The 24,473-nt window shown below is 44.6% G+C and overlaps 1 protein-coding gene across 1 annotated transcript in view; it reads left to right on the top strand.

Annotated features, from left to right (window-relative positions):
* Positions 1-9,067, top strand: part of lekr1 (leucine, glutamate and lysine rich 1) — a 178,938-nt gene extending 169,871 nt beyond the window's left edge. Inside the window, exon 12 of the mRNA XM_041876949.2 lies at positions 8,654-9,067. Within this exon, the coding sequence (XP_041732883.2) occupies positions 8,654-9,067 (414 nt within the window). The remainder of the gene's footprint in view (positions 1-8,653) is intronic.
* Positions 9,068-24,473: the final 15,406 nt, after the last annotated feature.

Here is a 24,473-nt window from a genome sequence, read left to right as displayed (position 1 = left end):
GCGACGCGCACCACAGACTTGGTGCGGAGAGCAGGAACGGGCCGGACAGGGCTGACGAAACGCACCACAGACTTGGTGCGGGGAGCAGGAACAGACCGGACTGTACTGGGGACACACCCCAGTACCTCTCGCCGTGCCTCTCCACCTTCCATCCCCTCTTCGACCAGTGGCCCCCGTAACCTGGCGGCCTCCTCTGCCAACCCGCTGGACCGCCTCTATCGCGGCCTCCTGCTGCCCCGACGTCGTGAGCCCCCCTAAAAATTTTCTGGGGTCTCTCCTCCCCGTGGGCCAGGCCTCTATCGTTTTCGCCCAACTCTCGCTCCTCTGTCTCCAACTCCCGCTATTCAGCTCCTCAATGGGCTTGACCCAGTCGAAGCTCTTCCTCAACTGTTCCCAAGTCCACCCTCTCTGCTCCTCACTAGGCTTGACCCAATCGAGGTTGCCACGGAGATCTGCTAGCGATGGCTCCTGGACACGCTGCTTGGTCCGGTTTTGGTGGTTTCTTCTGTCACGATCGTCAGGGAGAGACCAAGGCGCAGCGTTGCAGGTGAACATATTTATATTTATTTAATGATCACACGATCAAAACAACAAACGAAAAACGTGACGTCTATGGTTTAAACACAAACCAACACGAACAAGAAACCACAAACACAAAGTGAAAGACAGACAGTTAAATATGGCTCCCAATCAGAGACAACCAGCTGACACTCGTTGCCTCTGATTGGGAGTCACTCAGGCCAACATAGAAATACAAACATAGAATACACACCCTGGCTCAACATAACAGTGTCCCCAGAGCCAGGGCGTGACACCTTAGTGGGAGACAGTATCATCAGGTCATCTGCGTACAGCACTTGTGTTGTGTAGGGTGAGACCAGGTGCTGCCAATTCATTAATGTAGATGTTGGACTTATTGGGCAGCCCTGAGAGAAGAAGTTGGTTGCCAATTTTAACCACACATTTGTTTTTAGTGTACATTGATTTAATAACATGTTTTCCTCCACTTTCTTTCTTTTTTTCTTATTTTTTGTGTTGGTATTTTACCTCCTTTTTCTCCCCAATTGGTTACAGTCTTGTCCCACCGCTGCAACCCCCGTACGGACACGGGAGAGGCGAAGGACCTTCGGGAGAGGCGAAGGTCCTCCGAAACACAACCCAACCGAGCGGCACTGCTTCTTGACACAGTGCCCGCTAAACCCAGAAGCCAGCCGTACGTTTGGGACTCTGTGGTTTTTATTAGATATATTTCGCAATTACTTTCTTAGATTTTTGCAATCATTATCAAACCATTTTTCATTATATTACATTTACATTTACATCATTTAGCAGACACTCTTATCCAGAGCGACTTACAAATTGGTGCATTCAACTTATGATAGCCAGTGGGACAACCACTTTTTTTAATTTTTATGGGGGGTGGGGGAAGAAGGATTACTTTTATACTATTCCAGGTATTCCTTAAAGAGGTAGGGTTTCAAGTGTCTCCGGAAGGTGGTCAGAGACTCCGCTGTCCTGGCGTCGTGGGGGAGCTTGTTCCACCATTGGGGTGCCAGAGCAGCGAATAGCTTTGACTGGGCTGAGCGGGAACTGTGCTTCCGTAGAGGTATAATATAATAATAATATACCATTTAGCAGACGCTTTTATCCAAAGCGACTTACAGTCATGCGTGCATACATTTTTTTGTGTATGGGTGGTCCCGGGGATCGAACCCACTACCTTGGCGTTACAAGCGCCGAGCTCTACCAGCTGAGCTACAGAGGTAGGGGAGCTAGCAGGCCAGAGGGGATGAACGTAGTGCCCTCGTTTGGGTGTAGGGTCTGATGAGAGCCTGAAGGTAAGGAGGTGCCGTTCCCCTCACATAATCTATTATTTTTGGTTTGCTCTTGTATTTCTTTAGATTAGCCAAGGAAGCTAATTTGTCTAATATAAAGTTTATGTTCCAAACGGCCAAATTTACACCTTCATTGCTGTAGGAGAATGTTAAGGCTAAAAAGTTGTCCAGGAGAGATTGTATTTTTCGGCTACTGATTGCTTTTTGGTAGATTTCTGTGCTGTTTGCACTCCATCTATAGGCCTGTTTAGTACCATGTAATTTATTTAATTTAATGTATTTATCTGTCTCTCTCTCAATTCAATTTCAACTTAAGGGCTTTATTGGCATGGGAAATATATGTTTACATTGCCAAAGCAAGTGAAATAGACATTAAATAAAAGTGAAATAAACAATAAAAAAATAAAAGTTCCAAAAGTCAGTCAGTCAGTCTGTCTGTCTGTCTGTCTGTCTGTCTGTCTGTCTGTCTGTCTTGTGCTTGGAGTCTATGGATTCTTCAATTACATTGAGCTGATTTCTGACATGCTGTTCCTTCTTTTTCCGTAGTGTATTTCTGTATTGTTTTAGTGATTCACCATAGTGAAGGCGTAGGATCAGGTTTTCTGGGTCTCTATGTTTTTGGTTGGATAGGTTTCTCAATTTCTTTCTTAAGTTTTTGCATTCTTCATCAAATCATTTGTCATTGTTGTTACTTTTATTCGGTTTTCTGTTAGAGATTTTTAGATTTGATAGGGAAGCTGAGAGGTCAAATATACTGTTTAGGTTTTCTACTGCCAAGTTTACACCTTCACTATTACAGTGGAACGTTTTGTCCAGAAAACACTACTTTCCTTCCATCTATAGCATTTCTTAATATTATTAAGTTCCTTTGGCTTTGATGCCTACCATTGACTATGTACATACCCAGTGTGCGACAGAGCTGCAGGAGTTGTGACCCGTTTTTGTTGGTTATGTTGTCGTAGTTGTGCCTAGGGGGGCATATGGGGGATGGAATGCTGTCACCTCCAGGTAGGTGTTTGTCCCCCTGTGTGCTGAGGGTGTCAGGTTCTTGTCCAGTTCTGGCATTTAGGTCGCCATAGACTAGTACATGTACCTGGGTCTGGAAATGATTGATTTTCCCCTCCAGACTGGAGAAGCTGTCTTCATTAAAGTATGGGGATTCTGGTGGGGGGATATAGGTAGCACACATAAGTACATTTTTCTCTGTTGAGATAATTTCCTTTTGAATTTCTAGCCTAATGTAAAATGTTCCTGTTTTGATTAATTTAATAGAGTGAGTTAGGTCTGCTCTATACCAAATTAGCATACCCCCTGAGTCCCTTCACTGTTTCACACCTGGTAGTTTGGTGGATGGGACTACCAGCTCTCTGTAACCTAGAGGGCAACCAGTGGGTCCGTCTCCTCTATACCATGTTTCTTGTAGGATGACAATGTCTGTATTTCCAATTTCTTTGGTGAAGTCCAGGTTCCTGCTCTTTAGGCCAAAGGCAGATGTCCCGCAGGTCTGGGAGAGTGTCTCGCTGGTCTGGGAGGGGTGTCTGTTGATCTGTTGCTCCTGTGTGAGGTTTTGGGGCTGTGGTTGAGGGCGATGTCCTTTAGGGTCTGGGCGAAGGTGGGCACTGCTGCCTTGTATAGGTGGACCTGGTTATAAAGGCTGTTCACGTCCAGGGTGGAGTGGTGAGCCAGGTAGACATTTGGTTTTGAGGCACAGTCACGGGAAATACTTGTGTTTACCTGCTGTATGGTAGCAGGGTGGAAGTCTTTTCGTGGTAGCAGGGTTGAGATTATAATAATAATAATAATAATATGCCATTTAGCAGACGCTTTTATCCAAAGCGACTTACAGTTGTGCGTGCATACATTTTTTGTGTATGGGTGGTCCCGGGGATCGAACCCACTACCTTGGCGTTACAAGTGCCGTGCTCTACCAGCTGAGCTACAGAGGACAAGGATTACCACTTGTGCGTTGGGGAAAGTAGAAAGTAGAAGAAGCTTTTTCAATCACTCCCTTGAGTGCTGTGGCCACCCTTTCCTGCTGTGTTCTCAGGTCGTTTGTGCCTGGGTGTATTATTATGTGGCTGGGTGATCCTAGTTGGTCCTCAGACAGAAGGTCTAGGGCGCCACTGGGTGTTTGGGAAAATGTTTACTTTCTTGTATGTATTTCCCGTTTGAGTCCATAGGGAGTGCAATCTGTGGCTTGTGTATGTCCTCAGTGGGTGTGGGGGAGGTGGTCAGGAGGGCTATCAGGGTGGCTGACAGGGGGGTGCTCAGAGGGGTTGGGATCCCCTGGGCTTGGGGTTCTTCATTTGTTTGTCCGGCGGTCTCTCCCTCTCTCTCTCTTTCTGCCCCTTTCGCTCCACTGCAGGCGCAGAAGAGACAGGCATTAAAGGTAATGCTGTCTGTGGGAAATGACATCAAAGCATGACCTTTAACCTCTCACCACCAGTACAGGGGTCTGGGGTCAGGCACTGCCACCGTGGGAGGTGTGTGTTGGCATTGGAATGTGGTATGAAATGCGTTGAGGCAGTGAGTAGATTGGAAACAGGGTGCGATGTGTGATTTACATATAATACCCTGTGCTCCTACTGTGAGCCCCTAATGATGTCTGTCTGTAGGGTATCATATAGACATTTACATTACATTTTAGTCATTTAGCAGACGCTCTTATCCAGAGCGACTTACAGTTAGTGAATACATTATTTTTTTTTTATACTGGCCCCCCATGGGAAACGAACCCACAACCCTGGCGTTGCAAACGCCATGCTCTATCAACTGAGCTACATCCCTGCCGGCCATTCCCTCCCCTACCCTGGACGACGCTGGGCCAATTGTGCGCCGCCCATGAGTCTCCCGGTCGCGGCCGGCTGCGACAGAGCCTGGATTCGAACCAGGATCTCTAGTAGCACAGTTAGCACTGCGATGCAGTGCCTTAGACCACTGCGCCACTCAGAGGCACGGGATATCCTCACAAGCTCTCTCTGTCTCTCTCCCACACACACACACACACACACATTTGCAGTCACACACGCTCAGGCACATACACATCATACTCCATCACTAGGTGTTTTACCTTACACACACTGACAGACAGGCAGACACACACACACACACACTTTCTCTCCCACACAAACACGCACACACATTTCTTAGACTAGCTGAAGATGTCTCTGTTCTTTTTAATCTGGATGTCAGCCTGTCTGTCTGTCTGTCTGTCTCTTTATCTGTCTGTCTGTCGGTCTGTCTGTGTGTCTGTGTGTCTGTCTGTCGGTCTCTTTATCTGTCTGTCTGTCTGTCTGTCGGTCTCTTTATCTGTCTGTCTGTCTGATGCCTTTATAATATAATAATAATAATAATAATAATAATAATATAATAATAATAATAATAATAATAATAATATAATAATAATAATAATATAATAATAATATAATAATAATAATAATAATAATAATAATAATAATAATAATAATAATAATAAATAATAATAATAATAATAATAATAATAATAATAATAATAATAATAATAATATGCCATTTAGCAGACGCTTTTATCCAAAGCGACTTACAGTCGTGCGTGCATACATTTTTTTGTGTATGGGTGGTCCCGGGGATCGAACCCACTACCTTGGCGTTACAAGCGCCGTGCTCTACCAGCTGAGCTACAGAGGACCACAGCCTTTCCCCTACATGGCCACCGGGGGCAGCGCCACTCAGAGGACCCACCGAGAAGACGTAGCACAAAGTTAACTCATAGTGGGTCCATTTCTGCAACAATTAATACATCCACACAGTACCAGGACCAGTGGGCCCAGTGGACCAGAGCATAATACAGTAATACATCTACACAGTACCAGGGAAAGAAGGCCCAGTGGACCAGAGCAGAATACAGTAATACATCTACACAGTACCAGGGCCAGTCTGGACCTCAGGTGTTCTACAGTCAGCAGCTCTGAGACAAACCAGACTGAGGGAATGCCTCTGATGCCTGCACTCTGACACTTACAATACAGGAGATTTTACAGGAGTGTGTGTGTGTGTGTGTGTGTGTGTGTGTGTGTGTGTGTGTGTGTGTGTGTGTGTGTGTGTGTGTGTGTGTGTGTGTGTGTGTGTGCACGCCCTGGAAGTACTTACACAAATAGCTCCACCCTCCAAGCACTTAATAAACACTTAACCCAGTCACCACATCATAGTCCACACGCATTTACATAGGCTACACACACACACACACACACACACACACACACACATACACATACACACACGCACAGACATACAAATGTGCTTGCACACAAACTTGGATGCATGCTTAGATAGTCTTCTCCTCTCTGCAGTCTAATGTGATTAATACATCCCCCTCTTTCTCTCTTTCTAACCGTGTCTCTTTAACTGTGTCTTCTACCTTTTGACAGAGTTTTTCTGCATCTCTTTCTGTCAATATCTTTTCATGAACTTGTTAATCTGTTCATCTGTCTTTGGGTATGTCTCCTCAATCGTGTCTCCTTGGTCATGTCTCCTCAACCGTGTCCCCTTGGTCATGTCTCCTCAACCGTGTCTCCTTGATCATGTCTCCTCAACCGTGTCTCCTTGGTCATATCTCCTGAACCGTGTCTTTTTTTTGTTGTTGGTTCAAACCAATTCCACAAATTAACTTTTAACAAGGCACACCTGTTAATTGAAATGCATTCCAGGTGACTACCTCATGAAGCTGGTTGAGAGAATGCCAAGTGTGTGCAAAGCCGTCATCAAGGCAAAAGGTGGCTACTTTGAAGAATCTAAAATATTACATATATTTTGATTTGTTTAACACTTTTTTGGTTACTACATGATTCCATAGTTGTTATTTCATAGTTTTGATGTCTTCACTTTTATTCTACAATGTAGAAAATAGTAAAAAAAATAAAGAAAAACCCTGGAATGAGTAGGTGTGTCCAAACTTTTGTCTGGTGCTGTATATATATATTTTTTTTTTCTTCATTTTTTAATTATTATTTTCCCCTAACCCTACCACCCCTCCCCTAAACGAATGGAAAACAACACTTAGGCTTCTACTTCCAGCTTATACATACTATATATATTTTACGGACGCAGTATATTTTACATTAGTTATCTTTTGTTTGTTTTTAGTCCCATCCTTCAGCTACCCTCAACCCCTCCCATCTATCTCTGAAGACCATGCAGTTTTGATTTCTATTTGCCATATATTTTTCAATTGTGCTGTGATGTTTCACAAAAGTTCTGAACCTTTCTATTCTCATAGTTTCTACAGATTGTAAATTAAAGTCAAACATTTTTTGTAAGAGTATTATATTATTGATCGATTGACTATGACTTTTCAGATCACCCAGCAATGCTATTTGCAGAGTTAACGCCAGGTAAATGTTGCAATTCTTCAGCCATTTCTGAACCTGCGACCAAAACAAGCTACATATGGACAGTACCAAAACAAATGATCTAATGATTCTGTCTCTTCACAGCAAAATCTGCCGAGCTGGGATGGTTGTATCCCCCATATATGTAACATTCTATTGGTTGCAAAAATGTTGTATAGTAATTAAAAAGTTTTTAATCCAGCGTCATTTTGTGTATTAGTTAATAAACCATGTGCCATGGAATTGTTTAATTGAAAATCTCTTCCCAACTATTTTGCAATCTGTATGGCACAGCTATCCATTTTTTTGGTCCTTAAATTAAACTGGTATACTTTTTTATTTCTAACACATTTTTTAAACCAATTTTGGTCTTTAATGCAGGGCCGACAGACAAGTTCCTTACTTTCTCCCCCTTCCACTTGCCTCTTCCATTTTTGCAGTAACGCTGATATTAGTTGGTTGTAATTTTGGATAGAGTAGACATTTCTATATATTTATGATATCATTTACAAAGATTATACTGTTTTTTTTTCCCTCCAAAAAATAATGTTTTTTAAACAATTAGAATATTTGAGTTTAACCATAATATTTGTTGTAATATTTGTTCTGTCTTTTCTGGTGGATTAAAGTGAAATTGCAACCAACTTTCTATGGCTTGTTTAAAGAAAAGCGATATTTTTGAGATTATTTCATTTTCAAATAACCGAAAGTGAGAGGTTGTAATCTGAATAAAGGGAAAAAGGCCATTCTAGAACACGGGGTGAGCCATTCTTACTAATCTGCTAGAGAACCAGTTCGGATTTAAGTATAGTTTGTGTATAACTGAAGCCTTTAGTGAGAGGTCTAATGCTTTAATATTTAATAATTTCTGCCCTCCGAATTCATATTCATCTACAATTTTTATAGGAGTAGTTAAAACATACTAATAACGGTCGTCTGAGTACATCAAAAAAGGTTTGTATGCCATCCAGCCCTGGAGTTTTCCCAGATTTAAAGGCTATAATTGCATGAAGAAGTTTCTTCTCTGTAATTTGGCCTTCACATGAGTCTTTCTGTACAGCTGTTAATTTTACATTATTAATAGAAAAAAAATCCTTACAATTAACTTCGGTTAGTGGAGCTGGAGGAAACTGAAACGGAATCATATGCTTTGCTTCCTCTTTCAAAATATAGTTTGGTGAATCATGGGTGACTCCGTCATTTGTAACAAGTTCCAGTAAATTATTTTTGGTAGCATTTGAATAATTTGGTGCCGTGTCTTTGTGAACATGTCTCAGTGAACGTGTCTACCAACTAGACCATATCTGTCTTTTCTTTGCTCTAAGTCAAAACCCATTTCCTTTCTTTGTCTTTCTCCATGATCAAATGACTTACTCACATTTCAGTAAGCTTCATTGGCATGACTGATCTAAGTATCTCTCTCTTTCTCGCTCTCATCTCTTTCCATTTCAGGTGGTATTGCTTCAGGAGACAGTGAGGAGAGAGTGTGAGGAGAGAGGGGAGCTGACCGCTGCTCTTACCCATGTTAGAGAGCAGCTCCTGGTGCTACAACGCCAAGCCTCGCCCCTGGATCTCTCCCACCTCCAGGGCAAACACCCCCAGACAGACCTCCCACATTCCCAGACCAAAGTCAGACTGCCCCTCACCCGCTCCCTCACCCCCCAGCACACACTGAGACCTTCCTCCCCTTACACAGCCACGGGGGGGAGAGAGGGGGGAGCTGTGGGGAGGAGTGTGGCATCCTGGCACGGTAGTGGGGGAGGAGCGGGGGAGAGAGAGAGAGGGGGGAGCCTGCCCAAACTGAGGTCCAGCAGTGAGGTCAAACACAGAGTTAATCTGGTGATGGGGAGGAAGGAGAGATCCTGAGACACACACAGTGTTACTCACAAACATACTCACACAGATATTCAGGAAAAGACATGAAACGTGCAGCACACACATATAGATGCACACTGACATTCACAGGCCCATGATCCACTGTGGGCTGAGAATTCTGCATCAATAAGGTTCACAGACACAAGGTCCCCAGAGACACACACACACTCACACTCCATCCCAGAGACACACACTCCATCCCAGAGACACACACTCCATCCCAGAGACACACACTCCATCCCAGAGACACACACTCCATCCCACAGACACACACACTCCATCCCAGAGACACACACTCCATCCCAGAGACACACACTCCATCCCAGAGACACACACACTCCATCCCAGAGACACACACACTTGAGTTCACACACACACATTCAAACAGCCTCCCTCAGTCAGTTTCAATGGCACGCAACAGCTTTCAAACAAACACACTCTGACACACTGACTCAAACTCCATCCTAGAGACACACACACTCACACTCCATCACTGGGCCAGGAGAGTAGAAGCATGACAGCACATCCCATGCCACTCGCAGACACAAACAAAGGCCTGACATGCATTCACTGCAGCACACACACACACACACACACACACACACGGACACACTTGCATGCACATGCCTGCACATACACACACCCTCTCGATTTGTCTCAGAGCCTTCTCTGATACAGATGTGCTATAACTCACTCACACACTCACACACACACTAACACTCAAAGAGCATTGTCCCTCACAGGGATGATCTCACTCACACACACACTAACACTCAAAGAGCATTGTCCCTCACAGGGATGATCTCACTCACACACACACTAACACTCAAAGAGCATTGTCCCTCACAGTGATGATCTCACTCACACACACACTAACACTCAAAGAGCATTGTCCCTCACAGGGATGAACTCACTCACACACACAATAACACTCAAAGAGCGTTGTCCCTCACAGGGATGATCTCACTCACACATACACTAACACTCAAAGAGCATTGTCCCTCACAGGGATGGTCTCACTCACACACACACTAACACTCAAAGAGCATTGTCCCTCACAGGGATTATCTCACTCACTCACACACACACTAACACTCAAAGAGCATTGTCCCTCACAGGGATGACCTCACTCACACACACACTAACACTCAAAGAGCATTGTCCCTCACAGGGATGACCTCACTCACACACACACTGCCCCTGTTTTTCCACTCTTGTGTGTTATTGACATCACTCACTCTGTGCAAGGTCTTTCCATCTCTCCCCTTCCTCTCCTCCATCTCTCCCCCTCTCCCTCTCCTCCATCTCTCCCCCTCTCCCTCTTCCTCTCCTCTCCTCCATCTCTCCCCTCTTCCTCTTCCCCTTCCTCTCCTCCATCTCTCCCCCTCTCCCTCTCCTCCATCTCTCCCCCTCTCCCTCTTCCTCTCCTCTCCTCCATCTCTCCCCCTCTTCCTCTTCCTCTCCTCCATCTCTCTCCCTCTCCCTCTTCCTCTCCTCTCCTCCATCTCTCCCCCTCTTCCTCTTCCTCTTCCTCTCCTCCATCTCTCCCCCTAACCCTCTTCCTCTCCTCTCCTCCATCTCTCCCCCTTTTCCTCTTCCTCTTCCTCTCCTCCATCTCTCCCCCTAACCCTCTTCCTCTCCTCTCCTCCATCTCTCCCCCTCTTCCTCTTCCTCTCCTCCATCTCTCTCCCTCTCCCTCTTCCTCTCCTCTCCTCCATCTCTCCCCCTCTTCCTCTTCCTCTTCCTCTCCTCCATCTCTCCCCCTCTTCCTCTTCCTCTTCCTCTTCCTCTCCTCCATCTCTCCCCCTCTCCCTCTTCCTCTCCTCTCCTCCATCTCTCCCCCTCTTCCTCTTCCTCTCCCTCTCCTCCATCTCTCCCCCTCTCCCTCTTCCTCTCCTCTCCTCCATCTCTCCCCCTCTTCCTCTTCCTCTTCCTCTCCTCCATCTCTCCCCCTATCCCTTCCTCTCCTCTCCTCCATTTGGGATGGAAATGTGCATGGCATGGAACTAATTTCCGCGCTTACTGGCACACATGGAAAGCTTTTTTTAAAAAATGTTTTACCTCTCTCTCTCTCTTTCTCTCTCTCTTTCTCTCTCACACTTTCAACGTTTCTTTCTCTCTCTCTCTCACTCTCTTTCTATCTCAGGTAGAACTATGCACACAGACATGTACAGTATTGTTTCTCTCCATTATATGAACACACTTCACCATGTTTTTACAAAGCAGCCATGTTCTATACCCATGGGTGCCAAGGTATATTGGCAGGTTTTAATGCCAGGCTGGTATATTGGCAGGTTTTAATGCCAGGCTGATATATTGGCAGGTTTCATCCTAAAGTGATGGTGATAATAATGATGCACTAATATGCCAATAAACTGGGATTCGTATCTGATTCTCGACCTTTGCCTGTCTGAATTAACCTACTGTGTGTCTGAATGTTAGTAGCGGAACTATGGCACAGCAATGACACAGCTATGGCACAGCAGTCACACACACATTGTCCTCCTGTGTGGTTTCGTGCGAAAGAATCCCATAATATCTATTGACGTCTTTTTCCGCGACTCTCCAACTCTCTCTGTCTCAAACGGTATTTGCTTGGTCTCGTGTGAGTGTATATTTCTCTGTCTGTTCTTTTGTCACACACACACACACACACACACACTTTTTGCAATGGTTTGGTGTGTAATGATAACTCCTACTCACACACTCATTGTTACATTATCACAGCTGGGGTGTAAGTGTGTATATTGGTTTGCGTGTGTGTTCCTGGTGCTCACGTTCTCCCTCCAGATGCACTCCTGACCTCTGTCCCCTCCTTTCATCTCCTCCTCCCCATCGCCCTGCGGCCTCGCTACTCACTTCCTGCTACTGTGACCTCCACTTCCTGAACCTCCTCTACTGCTCTTTGAAGAGGGCAGGTCTTTCAACATGGGCCAGAGAGTTATAGACACACTCCTCGTCCTCTCTCACTTGCTCTCTCTCTCTATCTCCCTCTCTCTCTCTCTATCTCTCTCTCTCGCTACCTTTCTGCGCCCCCATCTGTCTCTCTTCCTTGCCCCTCCCTCTCTGCCCTCTCTCCCTTTCTTCCTGTGATTGTGGGTATGTAATGGGTGGCCTTGTATATACGTGTATGACTTTATGCTACTAACAGCAAGAACGCTTTGTGTTGGAGCCTATTTCTTCCTTTTCAATAAATAAGTGGTAGGCCTACCTGTTTGACAGAATAAATTATAGTCTACTATCCATAGATTTTGTCTGCCAATTCCTTCAGTCACCATGCACTCCTTAAATATCTCAGTGTCAGTGAAGGGCTTGGTGTGTTAAGTTAAAACCAGAGCTCGAATTGAGGGGGTATTTGACAGTATTGTGTCTTTTGTTAAAGAAAAAGAAAATTGGCCTGATTATATAAAGCAATCTATAATGACGCTTTAGTTTGCAATGCTAGAAACAAGTTGTAAAATGCCGGGGGAAAGGCATGACTCCGATGCATGTGGGATATCTTTGGTCTGTCTCTATGATATTCAGAGGCTGCACTACAACCTTCTATAGCCGAGGGGACAAAACATGGCTTTGCTTGCTTCAATTGATGTTCAAAATTTCATCAGGATATTAAACAACATGCTAACTCTAAATCAGTCAGGAGCAAACCAGGTAGCCTAAGAAGGAACAAAAATGAATTATTTAGGCTATATTATTATTATTTCAAGGCTATAGCCTGACATTTAAGACATAAATTGTGAAGCATTTGTGACACACTAGAGGCTGGCAGGAGCACTCAGCATTTCAACAACATGCCTATAAATGTTTAGGCTGTATAAAATTACATGTAAAATAATTATTACTTAAAATTAAATAATAATGAAACGAAAAATACATTATTAGACTTATTAGGCCTTCCAGTCATTCTACGATGCCTTTGAATTCACTTTTAGAAACACGAGTTTGGCCAGTCTTTGGCTTGAGGATCATGTGATGAGCTATGCATGCCTAGTTTGTCAATTTAGCCTAGCATATGCTCTTGTATTCCCATGCCCTAATCACAGTCAATAAAAATCTATTTTGTAAGAACAATATCGTGGAATAAAATACAATACATTTCCAAAATCATAGTTTCCCAAATGAAAAAAAATAGTTACAAGTGCATATAGGCCTACCTGATGATATTGTGGCTGCTGTGTTAAAAAAACAAATGGCTTTTTGTTGAATTCATTGATGATCAGATACTTCAGTTTTAACTGGTTCTGTTGCGCAACATTTTTCCAGTTGATAGACAACTTTAGCACTGTTCCAAACATAGACTTTCCTCTTTTTTAACAAGAGCCTGAATAGAATCAGAATGTCTCTGGTGCTGCAGCATTTCCTCATGTGTTGTTATGCTCTGTTGTGGTATTATAACATGTTCTGCTTGTCTCCAGCCATGTAAAAGGACATAGAATTGCATGAAATGCATTAATAAAATGATATTTTTTTTCTCGGAACGCAAAATAAGATGATAGATTCATGCAGTGCTTTTATTATAATGGAGATCTTTTCACACCTACCCTTGTCCACAGTGGTTCTACAAATCCACAACCATCTGGATACTTTGCTATGTAATGCTTACAAAATGAAGAACCGTTTCTAACACTGTATATCTAAGGCTCGGGTCTGTCCTAGGAGGGAGGGTAAAGAGTGGACATGTTCTCTGCCGTCCACTTTATGTTTTAACTATTATTTTGGGTATAGGGGAGGGTCACTTGTTTTTTCAAGCTTTCAGGGAGGATCGGGTAAAAATGTTTTTTTTGTGAAGGGAAGGCCTTCCATTTTAATTTCAGAGAGGTCCGATATTCTCCAGGTTTCCCTCACTATAAATAACGTAGTCCCTTAGTGCCTCAACACAGTTGAAGAAGTCTGTGTGTGTGTTTTCATATGTAATTATCATTGCAGAACAGGCATGCACATGTGTCAATAGGGAATTGAAGTGTGTTGAGTGTTGATTCCGCCTACACACACGTGAGGGAGTGACGTGTGCCTAATCCCGTGTTCGTCATCACGTGTTCGTCATCAGGGAGGCCCTAACAGCTTCTCCACTACGTCTTTGTGGCCATTGTGGAATTCTACCGTCCCATGAGCCTTCACTCAGTGTCACCCAGGCAACCAGAGAAAGAATGCTCAGTATTCACCGTGGTGATGCTGTAAGTGTGTGAGGTTGTGTAGGTGTTGGTTAATGACAATAAAACCTCAGTGTAGCATGTCGCTTAAGAGTGTGTGATTGGCGGGGGATCACGTGACCCTTGAACGAGATGGCCGCATGAACTAGGAGCTCCGCACAAGTAGTTTCCAATTCCTAATCTTACCTCCACTTCAAGTTTAAACTCATTTAGCTTTAGTCAAAAAGTCATGGCGGCTTCAAAAGGCAACACTACAGGTGACATTTTTACCCGGACTCGAGTACTAGCGACGGAAAAAGCCTCCAAGAAGCAGCTAGCTTCAGAAAAAGCTAGCGCCATTAGCCAGGAGAAAGAGGACCCGTCCCCCCCCGAGGCCCAACGAATGCCAACCTCGCACTCTGTCGAAGACATCTTTTCTGAGCTGAGATCCCAACGTACAGAACTCAACACTAAACTAGATGCCATTAACGCTCAGCTCAGTGCGATAGGGGGCAAGGTGACAATCCTGGAAAATGCCTTGCCTGACATAAACAACAAGATAACCATAAACGCGGGCGCCTGGACGAGGCAGAGGGGCGAATCCTATCCACGGAAAACTTATTGACAGACGCCATGGAAACAATAGCATATGCTAAAAAAAAAATAGAGCAGCTGGAAGAGAAAACAGAGGACCTGGAAAACAGGGGGCGAAGGAATAATTGTGTTCTATTAAATCTGGGCGAAAAAGAAGAGGGAAACATGCCACTGATCCGCTACCTGCAAGACAAACTTCCCGAGTGGCTCCACCTGTCCACCGACAGGCCCATAGAACTCGAGAGAGCTCACCGAGCACTGAGGCCCCCACCAGCAGCCAGACAACCACCGCGCCCAATCATCATACGTTTCCTGAGATTCACCGACAAGGAACGAGTTCTACAGGCGGCGAAAACCAACACCATTACAGTGGGAAACGCCAAACTCACCTTACTCCAGGACCTGTCAGCTGGAATACGCCGAAAGCGCCGAGAGTTTGACGAGGTGAAGAAATGCTCCATTGACCGAGGCATCTTTAGGGGATTCAAATACCCAAACGAGCTCAGGATTCTTCACCAAGGAGCCCTGCGACACTTCAAAACTCCCGAAGAGGCAAAACGTTTTTTGAAAGACAACCCCGGTCAATGAGAAATGGACCATTGACTAAATGCGATTACTGTTATTACTAAAGGAGGTAAGACAACATATAGCCGATATCCAAAGACCCACCGCCCTGCTAAATTTCATTATAGCCGTCCAATCTATATTTATGTTCCTTTAGCTGAGAGGGATAGGCCCCATATTATAACTTAGGCCTACTGTATGTAGGCTGGGCTATTGATTTTATTTTCTCCCTTTCTTAATGTGTTCTGGACGGGGGCTACGTTGTCAGTTACTCAATGCGGGCGGAGAGGATGAGGCATTTCTTTGGTGGGGAGGGGGGAGACGTTGTGCGTTGCTAACTGTTCCCGGTCTTTTTTTTTGTTGGAACACAGAATTGTGACTGAGCGGGGAGGTAATAGATCCAACGGGATATGTCGAGTTGTTTGGGAACTCGGCTGGGGTGTTCAGAGATTGTTATTTTATGTAAACCATTTATTTTCCTTTTATGTGAACGCAGCTGTAACTACGATCCACCTTTACCCAGAGATGACTTGCACTAAAGTTCGATTACTGTTCGATGACGATGACTAGTACCTTAAATCTATTGACATGGAACTGCCACGGTCTAGGCCATGCAATAAAACGGAAAAAGATACTATGTGCTCTAAAAAAGGAAAAAGCAGACATCGCGCTATTGCAAGAGACACACCTCTGTGATGCTGAACATGCCAAACTCCGCAGAGCTTGGGTGGGACAGGTGTATTTCTCATCTTTCAAATCCAACAGTAGAGGTACAGCAATACTTATCCATAAGAATGTTCCATTCATAATTGACAAAAACATATCTGATCCGGAGGGGAGATTTATCTTGATAACTGGGTCACTGTATGGGCAACCAATTACTATCTTAAACATATACGCCCCTAACACAGATACTCCTGCTTTTATGTCGAAAATGATAACTCTGTTCAATGAGCATTGTGTTTCCTTTGGAGTGTTGGCCGGAGATTTTAATTGTACCCTGAACCCAACCCTAGACAAATCATCTCAAATCACCACCACAAATCCTAGATCTGCAAAGATGTTGAACTCTCTTACTAAAGAGATGGGACTGATAGATATCTGGAGAGAGACTAATAGCTCAGCTATGGACTATACATACTACTCTAATGTCCATAACACCTACTCCCCGTATAGATTACATTTTTATCCCAAAGAGTTTCATAAATTCAGCCACGTGTACAATCGGACCCATAGCGCTTTCGGATCACGCCTTTGTCCACCTCCGCTTTGACCTCTGCAAAAACATCCCGAGATCAAAGAGCTGGAAATGCAACACCTCCATGCTATCAAACGAAGCATTCCATACATTGGTAACTACATGGATAGACAACTACACACAAGACAACAAAGATTCTCCTGTTTCTCCGGCCACAATGTGGGACGCTGCTAAAGCCACACTAAGAGGTCATCTAATTGCATATGCTTCCTCTAAGAAAAAAGCAATGGAAGCACACAGGCTAGATCTGGAGAGGGAGCTGGAACGCTGTGAAAAAGTACATAAACAATCCCCAGACAGCACCTCCTGGAGTCAACTTAAAGCAGCCAAAGCCAAACTGAATTTGGACTATACTCGGGAGATTAAAAAAAAAGTTTTCTTTACTAAACAGAAATACCATGAGTATAGCAATAGGCCTAGTAGATTGCTTGCTTATCAATTAAAAAAAGAGCAGTCAGAGCGTACAATTATGGCTATCCGAACAGCAGAGGATGAGGTCACATATGATCCAAAAAAGATCAATTTAACTTTTCATGATTTTTACTGCAAACTATATACCTCTGAGAGAAAACACACGGAGGCAGAACTCCACTCCTTCCTAGAGGGAATCTCGCTACCTAAACTATCAGAGACCGACCAAGAAGATCTCAACTCCCCCTTCACTCCTGAGGAGATCCTGGAGGCAATTACCTCCATGCCACCTAACAAGTCCCCAGCCCCAGATGGATTCCCCAGAGAGTTCTACAAAGCTTTTTGGCCCCAGCTTAGCCCTATTTTCATGCCAATGCTGGAGGATTTTTGCAAAAACGTAGTTCTCCCAGACTCAATGCACACAGCTCGCATTACAGTGTTGCTCAAAAAAGACAAGGATCCCCTATCCTGCTCCTCCTTCCGGCCCATAAGCTTGTTGGATTTCGACTACAAAATAATCACCAAATTGCTCGCCAAAAGACTAAACACTCTTCTTCCCAAAATAATAAAAGCGGACCAGACGGGATTTATTAGAGACAGATACTCTTCTGATAACATTCGCCGTCTTTTTGATATTATTGATCAAGTAAACGCACAGAAGACCCCTGTCCTGCTGGCTTCACTGGATGCTGAGAAGGCGTTCGACAGGATGGAGTGGAGCTTTCTGTTCTCAGTCTTAGAGAAGTTCAACATGGGCCCAAACTTTATTAAATGGATCAAATCACTATACTCTCATCCAAATGCCATGGTGACTACTAACGGACTGAACTCTGACAGATTCCCTTTGGGACGGGGCACAAGACAAGGGTGCTCGCTGTCCCCCTGCTCTACTTGTTGGGGGCGGAGCCTCTGGCAGAGTTGATAAGGAGCAATCCAAGTATTATGGGTGTTCCTGCAGGCGGCCTGCAGCACAAGATTTCGCTTTACGCGGATGATGTCTTGCTCTACATATCCAACCCTGAGAAATCCCTTCCTCCCATCTTAGATACAATTGCTCAGTATGGCACGTTTTCAGGTTATAAGATTAATTTTAACAAATCCACTGTCTGCCCTCTCAATATTATACTCACCAGTTCTATGAAGACACTATGCCCATTCCAATGGAAGACACAGGGGTTTCAATACCTTGGGATATTCATAACACCAGATCTGAATAGGCTTTTCAAAGAGAATTATCTTCCACTCCTGGATCAAATCAAGAACAACCTCCAAACCTGGATCTCCCTCCCAATTAGCTTAGTAGGAAGAATTAATGTAATCCGTATGAACATCCTCCCTAGACTGAACTATTTATTTCAGATGCTCCCATGCTATCTCCCAGCTTCCTTTTTCAAAACAATTAACCAAAGCATCACCAAATTTATATGGGGCAATAAAAAACCTAGGATCAAGCTTTCCACTCTATCGAAACCTGAATCTAAGGGTGGTCTTGCCCTTCCCTCCCTTCAATTGTACTACTGGTCTGCCCAAATCTGCAACATGCTAACATGGATCACAAACAGACAAGAGTCAACGTGGAGCCAGATAGAAGCCCAATCTTGTGGTTCATTGCCACTAAGCTCAACCATATTCATTGATAACTTTAGTGAAGTGGGCAACATAGCCAAAACATTTGTGATTTACAGTACCCTACGAGCGTGGAGGGACTGTAAGAAATACTTGGGCATCTCCTCCCAAATATGTTCTCACTCGCCTATAGTAGGCAACCCAGACTTGCCAAAAGCCCTGAGAGATGCCAACTTTAATCTTTGGCATACTCTAGGAATCAAGACCTTTTCAGACCTATTTCATCAGAAGACCACTACACTGAAATCCTTTCAAGAGCTCTGCAATGAATTCAATGTGCCAAGATCCCATTTTTTAATATCTACAAATTAGACATGTCATCTCCTCATTTACTTCCAAGAGGAGGTTTAGAACTCAGTTGAATGAAGTTGAAACCCTTCTTGTCACAGCACAATCCATTAAAGGCAAAATATCCTATATCTATAGACTCCTTTCTGAGAAAGGAGGATCCTCCTTACTCCTTTGAAAATAATATGGGAAAAGGACCTTGGTCTGACTATCAGTGATGAGTTATAGGCGGAGGTTTGCGACAGGGTATACTGCTCCTCTACTAATGTAAAAATGAAAGAATCTAATTACAAATTTTTGTACAAATTTTATTACACTCCCCTGAGACTCCATAAAATGAAAACAGACATTTCTCCTAATTGTAATAGATGTACCTCTGAAAGTGGAACCTATATGCATGTATTTTGGAGCTGCAGAGAGATTGCCAGATTTTGGCAATCTATACATACTGCTGCACAGAAAATACTAGATGTACAGTTTGATATGACCCCGTGTCTCTATCTTCTTAATGCCCAGCAGGACTTTGTTCTTGATCCTGACAGAGAAAATTTGCTCATGACCATTACATACTTTGCTAAGAAATGTATTCTTCTATTGTGGGCCTCTAATACTTCTCCTACATTTAAAATGTGGATTGACCAGATTGTTGACTTTCTCCCTCTTGAAAAGCTCACTTATGACCTCCACAAGAGACAGCCCAAGTTTGATAGACTCTGGTCTCCACTACTCAACTATATTTCAAATTGGACAGAGTGAATGGGGGAATCAGGGAGATGGGCAGATGCGTGTTGTGTAAGGTGCTGTAAAACCTAAAAACTAATTATTGGCTCGTCATCTCAGCTAAGGCTGGAAATAGCTAATAAGAACCTTGTTAGTGCTGCTGCAAGTTCTATAATTTAAATTTTGTTATAATTATTATTTGTGTGTGTATGTATGTATGTATGTATGTATGTATATATATGTATGTATATATATATACATATATAAAACAATTTTTTATTATTATTATTTAAAAAAAATTTAAATTCACATCTGTGAATGTGGAATGTGTTTGGTTGGTTGATTGAAAACTTAATAAAACTTTAAATTGAAAAAAAAAGAGTGTGTGATTGTGAATAGTGCATAATAAACTTCTTGGCTGTATGTCTCTTGGATTAGTGTGTGTGTGTGTTGTGTGCGTGGCTGTGTGCGTGTGTGTTGCTGTGTGCGTGTGTGTTGCTGTGTGCGTGTGTGTTGCTGTGTGCGTGTGCGTGGCTGTGTGCGTGTGTGTTGCTGTGTGCGTGTGCGTGGCTGTGTGCGTGTGTGTTGCTGTGTGCGTGTGTGTTGCTGTGTGCGTGTGTGTTGCTGTGTGCGTGTGCGTGGCTGTGTGCGTGTGTGTTGCTGTGTGCGTGTGTGTTGCTGTGTGCGTGTGTGTTGCTGTGTGCGTGTGTGTTGCTGTGTGCGTGTGCGTGGCTGTGTGCGTGTGTGTTGCTGTGTGCGTGTGTGTTGCTGTGTGCGTGTGTGTTGCTGTGTGCGTGTGCGTGGCTGTGTGCGTGTGTGTTGCTGTGTGCGTGTGCGTGGCTGTGTGCGTGTGTGTTGCTGTGTGCGTGTGTGTTGCTGTGTGCGTGTGTGTTGCTGTGTGCGTGTGCGTGGCTGTGTGCGTGTGTGTTGCTGTGTGCGTGTGTGTTGCTGTGTGCGTGTGTGTTGCTGTGTGCGTGTGTGTTGCTGTGTGCGTGTGCGTGGCTGTGTGCGTGTGTGTTGCTGTGTGCGTGTGTGTTGCTGTGTGCGTGTGTGTTGCTGTGTGCGTGTGTGTTGCTGTGTGCGTGTGTGTTGCTGTGTGCGTGTGTATGTTGTTGGATGAAAACCTCCTGTTGTGTGTAGCTAAGCTCCTCGTCTCTACAGCAGCTGCTGTATCTTAATAACAGGGCAACCACTGTTTGAGACGCATTGACCTTAGCAACCACACATACGTACATAACCCATGCAACGTCACCCACTCATACAGCAGTGTGTAACCTTAGTAACCACACACCCGCCCATTAAACAATATGCACAGCTGTACAATGTCAGGCCAGAACATTGCTCCCAGACACACAAAAAACACACACACACACAACTAACACTCACTAAACAACACACACAGCTGTACAACATCAGACCAGCACAGGGCTACCATCCAAGGTTAACGCTCTGGGTTCCCACTACACACAAACAACCGGTGTGTGTGTGTGTGAGTGTGTGTGTGTGTGTGTGTGTCGTGTGTGTGTGTGTGTGTGTGTGTGTGTGTGTGTGTGTGTGTGTGTGTGTGTGTGTGTGTGTGTGTGTGTGTGTGTGTCGTGTGTGTGTGTGTCGTGTGTGTGTGTGTGTGTGTGTCGTGTGTGTGTGTGTGTGTGTGTCGTGTGTGTGTGTGTCGTGTGTGTGTGTGTGTGTGTGTGTCGTGTGTGTCGTGTGTGTGTGTGTGGTGTGTGTGTGTGTGTGTGTGTGTGTGTGTGTGTGTGTGTGTGTGTGTGTGTGTGTGTGTGTGTGTCGTGTGTGTGTGTGTCGTGTGTGTGTGTGTGTGTGTGTGTGTGTGTGTGTGTCGTGTGTGTGTGTGTGGTGTGTGTGTGTGTGTGTGTGGTGTGTGTGTGTGTGTGTGTGTGTGTGTGTGTGTGTGTGTGTGTGTGTCATGTGTGTGTGTGTGTGTGTGTGTGTGTGTGTGTGTGTGTGTGTGCTATGCCCACAGCGCTGTCCTCACATTCCAACAAGCTCTCACAGTCTCACGTCAGAATTAGATGTGCCAAACGACAAATTTCAAAGTGTTTAAGGTTAAGTTTAGGCATTAACTCCCAAATCTTAAGGTTAGGCATTAACCCTTAATGGTTAAGGTAAGGGTTAAGGTTTTGGATAGGCTTAAAACGAAAATAGCTTTCTGTCACTGGATTCAAACATGCAACCTTTTGTACCAGAGGCAGATGCTTACACCCATCTGCCATCCCCTAAGGGTTAAGGTTTGGGATAGGCTTAAAACAAAAATCTCGAAAACAACTTTCTGTCACTGGATTCAAACATGCAACATTTTGTACCAGAGGCAGATGATTACGCCCATCGACCATCCTCATCCATAACACCCTAGCACACCATCCTCATCCATAACACCCTAGCACACCATCCTCATCCATAACACCCTAGCACACAATCCTCATCCATAACACCCTAGCACACAATCCTCATCCATAACACCCTAGCACACAATCCTCATCCATAACACCCTAGCACACAATCCTCATCCATAACACCCTAGCACACAATCCTCATCCATAACACCCTAGCACACAATCCTCATCCATAACACCCTAGCACACAATCCTCATCCGTAACACCCTAGCACACAATCCTCATCCGTAACACCCTAGCACACAATCCTCATCCATAACACCCTAGCACACAATCCTCATCCATAACACCCTAGCACACAATCCTCATCCGTAACACCCTAGCACACAATCCTCATCCATAACACCCTAGCACACAATCCTCATCCATAACACCCTAGCACACAATCCTCATCCATAACACCCTAGCACACAATCCTCATCCATAACACCCTAGCACACAATCCTCATCCATAACACCCTAGCACACAATCCTCATCCGTAACACCCTAGCACACAATCCTTATCCATAACACCCTAGCACACAATCCTCATCCATAACACCCCTAGCACACAATCCTCATCCATAACACCCTAGCACACAATCCTCATCCATAACACCCTAGCACACAATCCTCATCCGTAACACCCTAGCACACAATCCTCATCCGTAACACCCTAGCACACAATCCCCATCCGTAACACCCTAGCACACAATCCTCATCCATAACACCCTAGCACACAATCCTCATCCATAACACCCTAGCACACAATCCTCATCCATAACACCCTAGCACACAATCCTCATCCGTAACACCCCTAGCACACAATCCTCATCCGTAACACCCTAGCACACAATCCTCATCCATAACACCCTAGCACACAATCCTCATCCATAACACCCTAGCACACAATCCTCATCCATAACACCCTAGCACACAATCCTCATCCATAACACCCTAGCACACAATCCTCATCCATAACACCCTAGCACACAATCCTCATCCATAACACCCTAGCACACAATCCTCATCCATAACACCCTAGCACACAATCCTCATCCGTAACACCCTAGCACACAATCCTCATCCGTAACACCCTAGCACACAATCCTCATCCATAACACCCTAGCACACAATCCTCATCCATAACACCCTAGCACACAATCCTCATCCGTAACACCCTAGCACACAATCCTCATCCATAACACCCTAGCACACAATCCTCATCCATAACACCCTAGCACACAATCCTCATCCGTAACACCCTAGCACACAATCCTCATCCATAACACCCTAGCACACAATCCTCATCCATAACACCCTAGCACACAATCCTCATCCATAACACCCTAGCACACAATCCTCATCCATAACACCCTAGCACACAATCCTCATCCATAACACCCTAGCACACAATCCTCATCCATAACACCCTAGCACACAATCCTCATCCATAACACCCTAGCACACAATCCTCATCCATAACACCCTAGCACACAATCCTCATCCGTAACACCCTAGCACACAATCCTCATCCGTAACACCCTAGCACACAATCCTCATCCGTAACACCCTAACACACAATCCTAATCTGTAACACCCTAGCACACAATCCTCATCCGTAACACCCTAACAAACAATCCTCATCCATAACACCCTAGCACACAATCCTCATCCATAACACCCTAGCACACAATCCTCATCCATAACACCCTAGCACACAATCCTCATCCGTAACACCCTAGCACACAATCCTCATCCGTAACACCCTAGCACACAATCCTCATCCGTAACACCCTAGCACACAATCCTCATCCATAACACCCTAGCACACAATCCTCATCCGTAACACCCCTAGCACACAATCCTCATCCATAACACCCTAGCACACAATCCTCATCCATAACACCCTAGCACACAATCCTCATCCGTAACACCCTAGCACACAATCCTCATCCATAACACCCTAGCACACAATCCTCATCCATAACACCCTAGCACACAATCCTCATCCATAACACCCTAGCACACAATCCTCATCCATAACACCCTAGCACACAATCCTCATCCATAACACCCTAGCACACAATCCTCATCCATAACACCCTAGCACACAATCCTCATCCATAACACCCTAGCACACAATCCTCATCCGTAACACCCTAGCACACAATCCTCATCCGTAACACCCTAACACACAATCCTCATCTGTAACACCCTAGCACACAATCCTCATCCGTAACACCCTAACAAACAATCCTCATCCATAACACCCTAGCACACAATCCTCATCCGTAACACCCTAGCACACCATCCTCATCCGTAACACCCTAGCACATAATCCTCATCCGTAACACCCTAGCACACAATCCTCATCCGTAACACCCTAGCACACAATCCTCATCCATAACACCA

This window comes from Coregonus clupeaformis, chromosome 5, assembly GCF_020615455.1.
Source record: "Coregonus clupeaformis isolate EN_2021a chromosome 5, ASM2061545v1, whole genome shotgun sequence".
Taxonomy (NCBI): Eukaryota; Metazoa; Chordata; class Actinopteri; order Salmoniformes; family Salmonidae; genus Coregonus; species Coregonus clupeaformis.
This window is presented reverse-complemented; position numbering and strand designations above follow the sequence as displayed.